At 43.7% G+C, this 16,078-nt stretch overlaps 1 protein-coding gene across 4 annotated transcripts in view; it reads left to right on the top strand.

Moving 5' to 3' along the window:
• ATP5MC2 (ATP synthase membrane subunit c locus 2) overlaps positions 1-16,078 on the top strand; it is a 116,647-nt gene that overhangs the window by 85,047 nt on the left and 15,522 nt on the right. Inside the window, exons 1-2 of one of the 4 annotated variants that reach the window (XM_075850092.1) lie at positions 11,005-11,093; positions 11,830-11,908. In XM_075850092.1, coding sequence (XP_075706207.1) covers positions 11,870-11,908 — 39 coding nt within the window. In that variant the 5' untranslated portion in view covers positions 11,005-11,093; positions 11,830-11,869. Of the gene's footprint in view, positions 1-11,004; positions 11,094-11,180; positions 11,203-11,829; positions 11,909-16,078 lie in introns of those variants that run through there. The other 3 variants (XM_075850094.1, XM_075850093.1, XM_075850095.1) reach the window with 3 other exon arrangements.

Genomic DNA, 16,078 nt, shown 5'->3' with positions numbered 1-16,078 from the left:
GGTATATGTAAAATGTGCGGAGTACATCAGGGTATATGTAAGCTGGGCGGAGGGGATATGTAAAATGTGCGGAGTACATCAGGGCATATGTAAACTGGGCGGAGTACATCAGGGTATATGTAAGCTGGGCGGAGTACATCAGGGTATATGTAAGCTGTGAGGAGTACATCAGGGTATATGTAAGCTGTGAGGAGTACATCAGGGTATATGTAAGCTGTGAGGAGTACATCAGGGTATATGTAAGCTGTGAGGAGTACATCAGGGTATATGTAAGCTGTGAGGAGTGCATCAGGGTATATGTAAGCTGTGCGGAGTACATCAGGGTATATGTAAGCTGTGAGGAGTACATCAGAGTATATGTAAGCTGGGCGGAGTACATCAGGGTATATGTAAGCTGTGCGGAGTACATCAGTGTATATGTAAGCTGTGAGGAGTATATCAGGGTATATGTAAGCTGTGAGGAGTACATCAGGGTATATGTAAGCTGGGCGGAGTACATCAGGGGATATGTAAAATGTGCGGAGTACATCAGGGCATATGTAAACTGGGCGGAGTACATCAGGGTATATGTAAGCTGGGCGGAGTACATCAGGGTATATGTAAACTGTGAGGAGTACATCAGGGTATATGTAAGCTGTGAGGAGTACATCAGGGTATATGTAAGCTGTTAGGAGTACATCAGGGTATATGTAAGCTGTGAGGAGTACATCAGGGTATATGTAAGCTGGGCGGAGTACATCAGGGTATATGTAAGCTGTGAGGAGTACATCAGGATATATGTAAACTGGGCGGAGTACATCAGGGTATATGTAAGCTGTGAGCAGTACATCAGGGTATATGTAAGCTTGGCAGAGTACATCAGGGTATATGTAAGCTGGGCGGAGTACATCAGGGTATATGTAAGCTGTGAGGAGTACATCAGGATATATGTAAGCTGGGCGGAGTACATCAGGGTATATGTAAAATGTGCGGAGTACATCAGGGTATATGTAAGCTGGGCGGAGGGGATATGTAAAATGTGCGGAGTACATCAGGGCATATGTAAACTGGGCGGAGTACATCAGGGTATATGTAAGCTGGGCGGAGTACATCAGGGTATATGTAAGCTGTGAGGAGTACATCAGGGTATATGTAAGCTGTGAGGAGTACATCAGGGTATATGTAAGCTGTGAGGAGTACATCAGGGTATATGTAAGCTGTGAGGAGTACATCAGGGTATATGTAAGCTGTGAGGAGTGCATCAGGGTATATGTAAGCTATGCGGAGTACATCAGGGTATATGTAAGCTGTGAGGAGTACATCAGAGTATATGTAAGCTGGGCGGAGTACATCAGGGTATATGTAAGCTGTGCGGAGTACATCAGGGTATATGTAAGCTGTGAGGAGTATATCAGGGTATATGTAAGCTGTGAGGAGTACATCAGGGTATATGTAAGCTGGGCGGAGTACATCAGGGGATATGTAAAATGTGCGGAGTACATCAGGGCATATGTAAACTGGGCGGAGTACATCAGGGTATATGTAAGCTGGGCGGAGTACATCAGGGTATATGTAAGCTGTGAGGAGTACATCAGGATATATGTAAACTGGGCGGAGTACATCAGGGTATATGTAAGCTGTGAGCAGTACATCAGGGTATATGTAAGCTTGGCAGAGTACATCAGGGTATATGTAAACTGGGCGGAGTACATCAGGGTATATGTAAGCTGTGAGGAGTACATCAGGATATATGTAAGCTGGGCGGAGTACATCAGGGTATATGTAAGCTGTGAGCAGTACATCAGGATATATGTAAGCTGGGCGGAGTACATCTGGGTATATGTAAGCTGTGAGCAGTACATCAGGATATATGTAAGCTGGGCGGAGTACATCAGGGTATATGTAAACTGGGCGGAGTACATCAGGGTATATGTAAGCTGTGAGGAGTACATCAGAGTATATGTAAGCTGGGCGGAGTACATCAGGGTATATGTAAGCTGTGCGGAGTACATCAGGGTATATGTAAGCTGTGAGGAGTATATCAGGGTATATGTAAGCTGTGAGGAGTACATCAGGGTATATGTAAGCTGGGCGGAGTACATCAGGGGATATGTAAAATGTGCGGAGTACATCAGGGCATATGTAAACTGGGCGGAGTACATCAGGGTATATGTAAGCTGGGCGGAGTACATCAGGGTATATGTAAGCTGTGAGGAGTACATCAGGATATATGTAAACTGGGCGGAGTACATCAGGGTATATGTAAGCTGTGAGCAGTACATCAGGGTATATGTAAGCTTGGCAGAGTACATCAGGGTATATGTAAGCTGGGCGGAGTACATCAGGGTATATGTAAGCTTTGAGGAGTACATCAGGATATATGTAAGCTGGGCGGAGTACATCAGGGTATATGTAAGCTGTGAGCAGTACATCAGGATATATGTAAGCTGGGCGGAGTACATCTGGGTATATGTAAGCTGTGAGCAGTACATCAGGATATATGTAAGCTGGGCGGAGTACATCAGGGTATATGTAAACTGGGCGGAGTACATCAGGGTATATGTAAGCTGTGAGGAGTACATCAGAGTATATGTAAGCTGGGCGGAGTACATCAGGGTATATGTAAGCTGTGCGGAGTACATCAGGGTATATGTAAGCTGTGAGGAGTACATCAGGGTATATGTAAGCGGGGCGGAGTACATCAGGGGATATGTAAAATGTGCGGAGTACATCAGGGCATATGTAAACTGGGCGGAGTACATCAGGGTATATGTAAGCTGGGCGGAGTACATCAGGGTATATGTAAGCTGTGAGGATTACATCAGGATATATGTAAACTGGGCGGAGTACATCAGGGTATATGTAAGCTGTGAGCAGTACATCAGGGTATATGTAAGCTTGGCAGAGTACATCAGGGTATATGTAAGCTGGGCGGAGTACATCAGGGTATATGTAAGCTGTGAGGAGTACATCAGGATATATGTAAGCTGGGCGGAGTACATCAGGGTATATGTAAGCTGTGTGGAGTACATCAGGGTATATGTAAGCTGGGCGGAGTACATCAGGGTATATGTAAGCTGTGAGGAGTACATCAGGATATATGTAAGCTGGGCGGAGTACATCAGGGTATATGTAAGCTGTGAGCAGTACATCAGGATATATGTAAGCTGGGCGGAGTACATCAGGGTATATGTAAGCTGTGAGGAGTACATTTGGGTATAATAAGATTGTATAATAATATGGTAAATAAATAATAATCCGCAGATTAGTTAGGGCTTATTTTTTGCGGGACAATCTGTAGTTTGCATTGTTACCAATTTGGGGTACATGCGACTTCTTGATCCGTTTTTATTCTATTTTTGGTGATTTTTTAACTTATTCATTTTTTTTACAGCATTCATCGTGCACTATAAATGGCATATTCACTTTCTTGCGCTGGTCGATACGATTACGGCGATAACAAGTATATATATTGTTTTTGTTTTATGGCGTTTGCACAACAAAATACTTTTTTTTTAAATCATTTAATTTTTGTGTTGCCGTATTCTAAGGGCTTGTGCACACGTAACGGAATTGCTGCAGAAAATGGTGCGGATTTTGCTGCGTTTTTCTTAATATTAAGAGATGTTGACATCTCCTCTGAAAAACGCAGCACCTCAGTCCACTTTCCGCAGCAGGAATTTAACTGCTGCGGAACTAAACATACGCACCGCAGGTCAATTTTTGGTCGGAAATATTACACAGGGTGTGGATGAGATTTGTTAAAACTCACCCACTTTGCTGCTACTGTATTCTGCTGAGTATTTTCCGTCCACAATTCCGGATGGAAAATACGCAGCAATTTCACTACACTTATTTTTCCATCAAGAAATCTGTGTGAGGGCTTGTTTTTTTTGTGGAACGAACTGTAGTTTTGATAAGTACCATTTTTGGGTACATGCGACTTTTTGATCTCTTTTTATTTCATTTTTTGGGAGGTGAAGTGACCAAAAAATAGCAATTCTGGTATGGTTTATTATTTAAAAAAAATTACATGTTCACCGTGCGGGATAAATAACAAAATACTTTTATAGTTCAGGCCGTTACGGACATGGCCATACTAATTACGTATAGTTTTTTTTTTTATTATTAATAATAAAAGACTTGATAAGGAAAAAGGGCAATTTTTACTATTATTACTATAAAACTTTTCTTTTTTATTATTTTTATACAACTTTTTTTTTTGCCCCACTTGGGGACTTGAGGGCATGAAGCCCTGATTGCTATTCTAATACACTGCACTACATGCGTAGTGCAGTGTATTAGAGCTGTCAGTTACTCATTGACAGCAAGTCTAGTGGGTCCTGCCTTTGGCAGGACCTACTAGGCTTCTGTAGATGGCAGACCCAGAGGCCATTGTTAGGCCTCCAGTTGCCATAGCAACCATCATCAGCCCGCGATCAAATCACGGGGCTGTCGATGGTGTTCTAACCCCGTAGAAGCTGTGATCGCTATTGAATGCGGCCTCTAAGGGGTTAATCGGCAGGGACCACCGTGATTGGTCCCTGCACATTGCGCTGTGATAACCTGCTGTCGGAAACAGAAGTTAACACAGCTCATGAACACATTGGGGGAAAATGGGCTGTATTTTCCCCATGACGTACGATTACCTCACTGAGCGCAAACAGCACGCACAGAATGATGGAATAGTACCACTGGCGTAGCTATAGGGGTCGCAGCGGTCGCAATTGCGACCGGGCCCCGAAGCCAGGGGGGCCCACGGCCCCCCCGCACCACATCAATAAAAAGTTACTATAGTAACTCGGGCCGCGGGCCCCTGTTACTATAGTAACATACTTTACTTACCTTCCTGGTTCCGGATGGCAACGGAGGTCCTGAGGTCAGGCGCTGTGCGCAGCGCATGACGTCACCACGCTATGCGCCGCGCACAGCATCGAGACGACAGAACTCCCGCCGCGGCCGAAGAGGAAGGTAAGGTTAGCCCTGACTGCCGCGGTCCGACTCCCGGGACCCGCCAATCAGCTGTTTTGAAGGGGCCGCAGAACTCGTACAAAAGCTGCTCCCCTTCATTCCGGTCACACTGTGAATCGGTGTCGGCGATTCACAGTGTGGGCGAGTAGTGAAATGAAGGGGAAGCAGCTCTCATACGAGTGCTGCGGCCCCTTCAAAACAGCTGATTTGCGGGTCCCGGGCGACACATCAGCTATTGATGGCCTATCCTGTGGATAGGCCATCAATGTTTAGGGACTGCACAACCCCTAAGCCTACGATGTAGCAGACTTAGGGGCCCCATGAGACAGGATCACAGATTGTGTGATCCTGTCTGCTGGGCCCTGTATCTAAGCCAATCACATGGTAGGCTTAGATACATGGCCCATGTGTGATCTTGTCTGGTGGGCCCTGTATATAAGCCTACCACACTGTAGGCTTAGATACATGGCCCATGCGTGATCCTGTCTGCTGGGCCCTGTATCTAAGCCAATCACATGGTAGGCTTAGATACATGGCCCATGTGTGATCCTGTCTGCTGGGTCCTGTATCTAAGCCTACCACACTAGGTTTAGATACAGGGCCCCAGCACACAGTAATCTTATACTGTATAAGATTACTGTCTGCTGGACCCTGTATCTAAGCCTACGTTGTGGTAGGCTTAGATACAGGGTCCCACAGACAGTATCACACATGGGCCCTGTATCTAAGCCTAACACACGTGTTACTAATCATTTTTTGTGTGTTTCCTTACAGGTTCGGTCGTTGGACTACGGCGGATTCCAGGACTACTTCGATGACGGCTTTTTCTTTATTATCAATGAAATGGTTAATGAGCGTTGTGTTTTTTTTTTATTTCAATAAAATATTTTTTCTATGTCTTTGTGGTTTTTTTTAAACTATATTACTACCGCCTTAGTAATGGCCGCCGGCTGATTGACAGTATCCATTGCTAAGGCGGGGCTTAGTGTTAGCCGGTGCAAAGGCTAACACTAACCCACTTTATTACCCCGGTACCCACCACCACCAGGGGTGCTGGGAAGAGCCGGGTACGATCCAGTACCTGACCATCTGTAGTGAAAAATGGGGGGGACCCCACGTCATTTAAATTTTTTTTGGGAAAGAACGATGTGGGGTCCCCCCCCCCCAATTTTCATAACCAGCCAGATGCAACACAGCAGCAGCAGGCAGCATTACCAGGGTGGGAAGGGCCACGGTTTTTGGCCTTCCTCAGCCTAATACTACCAGCCTGCGGCCACCCCGGTGCCTGCCCGTCACTACAGATGGTCGGGTACTGGTTCGTACCCGGCTCTTCCCAGTACTCCTGGTGGTGGTGGGTACCGGGGTAATAATGGGGGTTAGTGTAGCCTCTGCACCTGCTAACATTAAGCCCCGCCTTAGTAATGGAGGTTGTCAATCAGCCGGCGGCCATTACTAAGGCGGTGATAATAAAGTTTAAAAAGATACAAGCACATAGAAAAATATTTTATTGAAATAAAAAAAACACAACCCTCATTAACCATTTTATTGAGAATAAAAAAAACGCCGTCATTGAAGTCCTCGAATCCGAAGTCCAACAACCGAACCTGTAAAAAAAACACAAACACACAAAAATAATCAGTAACACATAAAGAAGCAAAATTATTATTCTTACCTTTCCTGGGTCCAGCGCTGGAGACGCAATGTCAGCGAGCTGGGCCCTGTATCTAATCCTATCATGTGTGATACAGTCTGCTGAGCTGTGTATCTAATCCAATCATGTGTGATACTGTCTGCTGAGCTGTATCTAATCCTATCATGTGTGATACTGTCTGCTGAGCCACTGTATCTAATCCTATCATGTGTGATACTTTCTGCTCAGCCACTATATCTAATCCTATCATGTGTGATACAGTCTGCTGGGCCACTGTATCTAATCCTATCATGTGTGATACTGCCTTCTGAGCCACTGTATCTAATCCTATCATGTGTGATACTGTCTGCTGAGCTGCTGTATCTAATCCTATCATGTGTGATACTGTCTGCTGAGCCACAGTATCTAATCCTATCATGTGTGATACTGTCTGCTGAGCCCTATATCTAATCCAATCATGTGTGATACTGTCTGCTGAGCCCCTGTATCTAATCCTATCATGTGTGATACTGTCTGCTGGGCCCTATATCTAATCCTATCATGTGTGATACTGTCTGCTGAGCCACTGTATCTAATCCTATCATGTGTGATACTGCCTTCTGAGCCACTGTATCTAATCCTATCCTGTGTGATACTGTCTGCTGAGCCACTGTATCTAATCCTATCCATAGTTTATAGGGTCGTAGTGCTATAGATATGCTGTCTCATATACACACTTTTTTTTGGGTGGACACATATGTATTGGGGCTATTTCCCCTGACATTTTAAGCCCTGAGGGTATGTTCACACGGCAGCGTCTGTTACGGCTGAGATTACGGTGCTGTTTTCAGGAGAAAACAGCACCGTAATTTCAGCCGTAATGGCATGTGCAGGCGTCTTTCGCTGCGTCCATTACGGACGTAATTGGAGCTGTTTTTCTATGGAGTCCATGGAAAACGGCTCCATTTACGTCTGAAGAAGTGACAGGCACTTCTTTGACGCAGGCGTCTTTTTTACGCGCCGCCTTTTGACAGCGGCGCATAAAAAAAATGACCGTCGGCACAGAACATCGTAAGACCCATTCAAATGAATGGGCAGATGTTTGCCAACGCTTTTGAGCCGCATTTTCGGACGTAATTCAATGCTAAAACGCCCGAATTACGTCCGTAAATAGGGTGTGTGAACCCAGCCTTAGTGACGCCCCGGCTGCTAGTGCTGCATTGTTGGGTTACTTAGGAGACCCGGCGATGCAGCTGAAAGCTGCGGACCGTCGGCCATGAGAAGTTTGCGGGGGGGGGGGGCCAGTAAGAATTCTTGCATCGGGGCCCATGAGCCTTTAGCTACGCCCCTGAATAGTACGTCATAGAGCGGGAAGGGGTTAAAGTCACTTTTTCTCTCATTCATTTGTTTTTGTGTCGCCATATTCTGAGAGCTATAACTTTTTATTCTTACCATCAACGAAGCTGTATGAGGACTTGTTTTTTGCCGGATGAGTTGCATTTTTAAATGGCATCTTTTTAGGATACATTTAACTTATTGATTAGCTGGGTTTTTTTTGTTTGTTTTTTTTAAATAATTTGAGGTGGAATTGAAAAAGCCCCCAGCAATTCCACCGTGGTTCTTTTGTGCTTTAAATTTACACCGTTCACCGCGAGGAATAAATAACGTGTTAACTTTATTCTATGGATCGGGAACAATTACAGCGATACAAATATATATTGTTTTTTTATGTTTTACTACTTTTGCACAATAGCACATTTCATGGAAATAAAAACATTTTTATGTCGCTGTATTCCATTAGCCATTTTTCTTTTAATCCATCAATGTAGCTCTATGAGTTTGTTTATTGCTGGACGAGTCATATTTTTTAATAGAACAATTTTGGGGTACTTATAATTAACTTGTAATTACTTATGATTAACTTTAATAAAAAAAATTTGGGGGGGATTTTTTTTTAAAAAACCCTCAATATCGCTGTTATTTTTTTACGCTGTTCAATTTGTGGTTTAAACAATGTGTTTACCTTTTTTATGGGTTATTATCATTGCGGCGATACCGTATCTGTGTGTATTCTTTTTTTTTTAACACTTTTGATAAATACACTTTTTATGGAAAAAATTGATTAATTTTATTTTGACCCCTAATATTTAATTAACTATTTTTTAGTCCCACTATCACTTCTATAATGCTTTGGTATACTCAGTATGCAATTACGGGGTGGCGATGATTGCTATGGCTGCCTGGGGGCCTAATGAAGGCCCCCAGGTCCGCCATCTTTGTGCTCCTATTAAGCGCTGCCTCCGCCCTGCGCTGCACTCTGACCGGGACACCGCTCTGGGGAAGACCCTGACAAAACTGTCCATATATGGACAGCGATGTCAGGGAATTCCACAGAGTCCCGGAGCAGAGCCTATTCTAGCGGCTGTGTCCTGCGGGCCGCAGATGACAGCCTCAGGGGCCGCATGCGACCCGCGTGCTTGAGACCCCTGCCCTAGAGTATAGTAAAAAAAATTATAAAATAAACATAATTGGTATCGCCGTACCTGTAAAAGTCTGAACTATTACAATATATCATTATTTAACCCGCACGGAGAACGCCGTAAAAAAAAAAAAAATTGTAAACGCCAGAATCTCTATTTTTTGGTCACCTCATCTCCCACAAAAAATGAAATAAAAAGTGAAGTGGTATCATTAAAAACGACAGCTTATCCCGCAAAAAATAAGCCCTTATACCACTTAATCGACGGAAAAATAAAAAAGTTATGGATCTCAGAATTTGGCGACACAAAATAAATTTTTTTTTTTACACTTAGGTTTTTACTTGTAAAAGTAGTAAAATATAGAACATACTATATATATTTGGTATTGCCGTAATCGTATTGACCCACAGAATAAAGTTAACATGTTGTTTTAATTGCACAGTGAATCCCGTAAAAACGAAGCGCATAAAACTATGGAGGAATCGCTGTTTTTTTCATTTTATACCCCAAAAATATTTTTGTTCCTGTTTCCTAGTACATTATATGGCACAATAAATGGTACTACGAAAAACTACAACTCGTCCCGCAAAAATCAGGCCCTCATAGTACTATATAGATGGAAAAATAAAGACGTTATGGCTTTTGGAATGTGGGGAGGAAAAAATGAAAATCTGAAAAATGGCTGTGGCGGGAAGGGGTTAATACTTCCCATACTATCTTAAAGGGAATATGTCGCTAGAAATTATTTTTATTTTTTTAGTTAAACAGTTAGTATATAAATGATTACACGTTGTTTTAATTTTTTCACAAGTCAGGAAATATTATAAATTAGATTGTAATTTATAACATTTCCATGTGCTGGTCACTAGAGGGAGCAGTTCCCAAAATTGCAGCATTGGCAATGTGGTAAAGCAACCTCATTGCTTTATGCTGCAAAATTGGAGAAGACACACTCTCTCTAGTGTGCTCAAACAATCCCCCTCCTTTATCCTGGCTAGTGCCAGGAGAAAGGAGGGGGTTGAATGTTCAAACCTCCTACACTGTGTGCTGCCATATTCTGAGCGACTGCACAGTGTAGGAGGATTACATACAGTGGTAATCAGACCGTATAACACGAACATACACACACATCACATACACAAACATAACTTGCCTGCCGCTGCCGCCTCCGCTCCCTGTCCTTGCATCTTCGCTGCCTTGAACATATGGACGGAAGCCGCGACTGGAAGTCGTCATCTTACTGTCCGGCCGCGGCTTCCGGTCCACATGAAAATGGCGCCGGATGTCGCTCGGCCAAAGAACTTACTTTTGGACTGTGTGGGAGCGGCGCATGCGCCGTTCCCACACAGACGGGGTACGCTGTAGTAAATGGAACGGCTCCCGTTCGCATTCTCTATGGGGATTTATGTGACGTATTCCATCTCTGTATGTGTCGTTACGCGACACATACAGAGATGAAAAAAAAATGGCAGCCCCCATAGAGAAGTAAAAGTAAGAAAAAAGTACAACGCAAACACACAAATAAATACAATTTATTTTAATGACATACTAAAAGCAATATTACAAATATAAAAAAAAAACATTTTCATGACACCTTCCCTTTAAAACCATATATGGATAGATAAGATAGACAGACAGACAAAAATATGAAATGTACTATATGTGTAGCATAATACATTATAACGAATGCTATAAATAATTACTATAATAAGTGCTTAGAAACGATGCATCCAAACAACCAAGTCTGGGTAACCTTCATCTGTCACGCCCGTCATTGCAATCTTTGAAAGTCAGATAAAGATGTATGTGGGTACGCATTGACGTCCCTGACCTGACCTGACGTTCGTCCTATCCCGTGCGTTCTCTATTCTCCCATCCACTAGATGTCGCTGTAAATAGTTGTCTTAACTCTCTGCTTCCGGGCCTAATTAACAGCCGCTCTAGGAGAACGGACATGCGCATTCGCTTCTGTCACAAGCATTCATTAGCGCGTGCGCAGTGAGGTCACGCTCCTTCATTCTCTCCCCGCCAAGGTGAGGCCCTGCTGTGCTGCAGTCTAGTTGCTGGTCTGGGCGCGGTTGGGCTGCTGTGAGCTGGTTTAAGGGGTTCGCATAAGTGTAGTGAACCGGTGTCTGTAGTGGGGTGCGTGGTGTTACTACTCAGGCTATCTGAGCGGTTGACGTGACCTTGTGCATGTCCCTGTCCGTGCTGTGGTCAGCCTGCACATTGTGCATGTGGTATTACCGGGGTGTAATGCTGAGTAGTAGGATGGGCCTGGAGTGTGGATTTAGCCCTGTGCGAGATTTATATCGCAGCTTTACACTGCATAGTGACCGCTATTCTCTGCCATTCATAGGATAGGACATCTCTTATAGGGAACCGGTCATGGAGTCACTGAAGTAATGCATCAGGAATCTAGTGTTAAGCCTGTCCATATCAAAAACACGAAATCCTAGATGCATAAGGCCATGCTGGCGGTTTAGTGTCTCAAACTACTGACTGGTGCCATCCCGATACTCTAATATTATTACATTGCCAATGATGTCTGCCTGATGGCCTTTAAATGCTGCGATCATCATCCGGATGACTGGCAGGTCGGGTACATTATGCACTGACAGAAGACATGACCATCAGCTGACACCAGTCGTTTTGTTGCAGTCCATGGTCCTGTGGCATCCCAGAGTTTGCGTTCGAATTCCATGAATTGCTGGAACAGAATCTGAAGGGATAGAGATTTGATGCATTTAATGTTTTTCTTTAATCTTCCAGCAGCCTTTTTTGCATTTAGTCCGTCCACTTTACCAGCAGAATGTACGCTTGTGTCCGGCTTATGTCCAACCCTTCCATGGTAAGTGCTTTGTACTGGTCCAGATCTTCAGGTAGGAGTGTAGTTTTTTGCTTTGAAGAATACAAGTACAAAAATAAGACTGTTCAGACTCTTATAGTTTGAGGGGCAGCTACGTGCAGGGTCACGTGACATTTGTGAGCTTTTTTTTGGCGTGTACCCCGGGAAAACCGACAGCATGCAAGCAAAGCGTATTCACAGGCCGGATGAGTTCGTTTACGTATATTTTTTTTTTTTTTACAGGACTGCAGCATAGCCCCATTCACTCCAATGTACCATAAAAGTATATGACCAGATCTATTGAAGGATGTGGTCATGTGACCGCGCCGGCTGACCCACTGTTTACACACAGCTGCTGGAAGCAAGGAGGGGTGGGAAAATGGGCACTAGTTAATAACCTTAAAGAGACTGTCACCACATTATAAGTGCCCTGTCTCCTACATAAGGAGATGGGCGCTGTAATGTAGGTGACAGTAATGCTTTTTATTTAAAAAAACGATCTTTTTTCACAACGTTAGGAGCAATTTTGGTTTATGCTAATGAGCTTTCTTAATGCCCAAGTGGGCGTACTTTTACTTTCGACCAAGTGGGCGTTGTACAGAGGAGTGTATGACGCTGACCAATCGGCATCATGCACTCTTCTCCATTCATTTACACTGCACTAGCGATACAGATATATCACTATGTGCAGCTACATACACAAACCCTAACATTACTACAGTGTCCTGATAATGAATACACATGACAATCCAGCCTGGACGTCATGTGTACTCAGAATCCTGACACTTCTGAATCTTTTCTGTGAGATTCCGGCAAGTGAAACCAAATCTCGTTTAGCTCCGTGATCTCGCGAGATTTGGTTTCACTTGCCGGAATCTCACAAAAAAAGATTCAGAAGTGTCAGGATTCTGAGTACACATGACGTCCAGGCTGGATGGTCATGTGTATTCATTATCAGGACACTGTAGTAATGTTAGGGTTTGTGTATGAGGCTGCACATAGTGATATAACTATATCGCTAGTGCAGTGTAAATGAATGGAGAGGAGTGCATGATGCCGATTGGTCAGCGTCATGCACTCTGTACAACGCCCACTTGGTCGAAAGTAAAAGTACGCCCACTTGGGCATTAAGAAAGCTCATTAGCATAAACCAAAATTGCTCCTAACGTTGTGAAAAAAGATTGTTTTTTTAAATAAAAAGCATTACTGTCACCTACATTACAGCGCCGATCTCCTTATGTAGGAGACAGGGCACTTATAATGTGGTGACAGCCTCTTTAAGCTGATAATTGGGCTTAAAGGGGTTGTCCAAGATTTAATGACTTTGTGTTACTGCTTGTAACTTTTACATGTAAATAAATTTGTAATATACTTACATTTTCCAAAGTGGCCCTGTTTCCAGATCCTGCCGTGGGATTTTTGACTGGTGACGTCACTCTCTGCACTGGCTCTGCCGCTTTGTTGATCTTGAATTCTTTGCTGGGTATACGACACGTCACTTGTCACATGGTGTATATCGGCTTGTTCTGCTTCACAGCCCGTAACGCGCATGCGTTGCTGTTCACGCGGTCCCTGCTGTTCTCGAGATAACAGCAGGGTCCGCGCATGTGCGTTACAACAGAACAAGCCGATATACACCACGTCACAAGTGACGTGTCGATCTTGAATTCTTTTCCAGGTATACGACACGTCACTTGTGACGTGGTGTATATCAGCTTGTTCTGTTGTAACGCACATGCGCGGCCCCTGCTGTTATCTCGAGAACAGCAGGGACCGCGTGAACAGCAACGCATGCGCGTTACGGGCTGTGAAGCAGAACAAGCCGATATACACCACGTCACAAGTGACGTGTCGTATACCCGGAAAATAATTCAAGATCAACAAAGTGGCCAGAGCCAATGCAGAGAGTGATGTCACCCGTCAAGTACCCCACGGCAGGATCTGGAAACGGGCCCCTTGGGAAAGTGTAAGTATATTACAAATGTATTTTACATTTATAAATTACAAGCATTAACCCAGTCATTAAATCTCGGACAACTCCTTTAACTGGTTAGTGACCACCTCATAGTGTTTTTACGGCGGCCACTAATGGGCATTATTCTGATGCAATAGCCTTTTTACGGCACTGCATCGGCATAAGTAAACAGAGCAGAGAGCTGTCAAATCTCCCTGCTCTCAGCTGCCAGAGGTAGCTGGGGGCATCCCTCCTCGACCGGGTGAGATCGATATCAGTATCAATCTCGCCCATTTAACCCCTCAGATGCGGCGCTCCTAGTGAGCGCCGCATCTGAGTGGTTTTGGAGAGAGGGAGGGAGCTCCCTCTCATCCCACCGACACCCGGCGATAAAATCGCCGAGTGTCTGTCTCCGATGGCAGCCGGGGGCCTAATAAAGGCCCCCAGGTCTGCCTGTAGTGATTGCCTGCTAGGTCATGCAAAAAAGTTATGGCTCGTCAAATATGGAGACACAAAACAAATAATTTTGAAAAAAAGTGTTTTCACTGTGTAAAAGTAGTAAAACATACAAAATCTGGTGTCGTTGCAATCGCAACAACCCACTGGATAAAGTTATTGTGTTATTTACAAAAGTTAATAAATTAATTCTATGTACCCCAAAATGGTGCTATTAAAAATTACTTGTCCCGCAAAAAACAAGATCTTATACAACTATGTTGACGCAAAAATAAAGTTATAGCTCTTGGAATGCGACGATGGAAAAACGTAAAAAATGGCTTGGTCATTAAGGTCTAAAATAGGCCGGTCATTAAAGGACCAGTGTCAGGAAAAAAAAATTTTAGATTAATTTGATTTTAGTGTTTTATTAAACATTTAAACATTTTTTTATTTGTTTGTTTTAGTTTTTTTTTTATTTTTTCACTTTTTCTTCCCTATGGGGGCTGCCATTTTTTTTCCCATCTCTGTATGTGTCGATTAACGACACATACAGACATGAAATACGGCACATACAGTCCCATAGTGAATGCGAACGGGGCCCGTTCCATCCACTATGCTGAACGGCGCATGCGCCGCTCCCACACAGTCCAAATTGAACTGTGCGACGTCCGGCGCCATTTTCCTGTAGACCGGAAGTCGAGGCCGGACAGTATGCTTACTACTTCCGGTCGCGGCATCCGGACTTGTGCACTTGGAGCGGAGGTAGCAGACGGAGCGGAGGGAGCGGCGGCAGGAGCAGGTAAGTTAGGTCTGTGTGTGTACGTGTTTTACTGTGTGTTTACTAGTGTATGTTAACCTACTACACTGTGTTAGCTCAAAAAATGGGGACACACAGTGTAGGAGGTTTGACCGTTCAATCCCCTCGTTTCTCCCGGCACTAGCCAGGATAAAGGAGGGGGGATTCTGAGAGCTCACTAGAGCAAGTGAGTTTTCTCAAATTTTGCAGCATAAAGCAATGTGGTTGCTTTACCACATGCAATGCTGCAATTTTGGGAATTGCTCCATCTAGTGACCAGCGCTGGGAAATATTATAAATTAGAATCTAATTTATAATATTTCCAGACTCGTAAAAAAATTAGAACAATGTTTAATCACCTATACACTGTAACTAAAAAAAAAAAAAAATTTTTTCTAGCGACACATTCCATTTAAGGGTTTATAGAGGCTCTGTCACCACATTATAAGTGGCCTGTATTGTACATGATGTGATCGGCGCTGTAATGTAGATTTACAGCAATGTTTTTTATTTAGAAAAATGATTATGACAGAGTTATGACCTATATTAGCTTTATGCTAATGAGTTTCTTAATGAACAACTGGGCGTGTTTTACTTTTTGTACAACGCCCTCTTGGCCAGAGGAGTGTATGACACTGACCAATCAGCGTCATACACTTCTCTCCATTCATTTACATAGCAGATAGCGATATATCTATATCACTATGTGCAGCCACATAAACACACTAACGCTACTCATGTGTCATGACCATGAATATACATTACCTCCAGCCAAGACGTGATGTGTATTCATAATCCTGACCACTTCTCTGTGAGTTACAGCATAGCAGGCGTAGTCTCGCGAGATTACGCTGTAAACTGTCATTTACAGCGAGATCTCGCTGTGCTGTAGTCTCACACAGATGCTACAGAAGTGGTCAGGATTCTGAATACACGTCCTGGCTGGAGGTAATGTATATTCATTATCAGGACACGGCAGTAATGT

This window comes from Rhinoderma darwinii, chromosome 2 (genome assembly GCF_050947455.1).
Source record: "Rhinoderma darwinii isolate aRhiDar2 chromosome 2, aRhiDar2.hap1, whole genome shotgun sequence".
Taxonomy (NCBI): domain Eukaryota; kingdom Metazoa; phylum Chordata; class Amphibia; order Anura; family Rhinodermatidae; genus Rhinoderma; species Rhinoderma darwinii.
The sequence above is the reverse complement of the archived record's forward strand: the minus strand, read 5'-3'. Positions and strand labels throughout refer to the sequence as shown.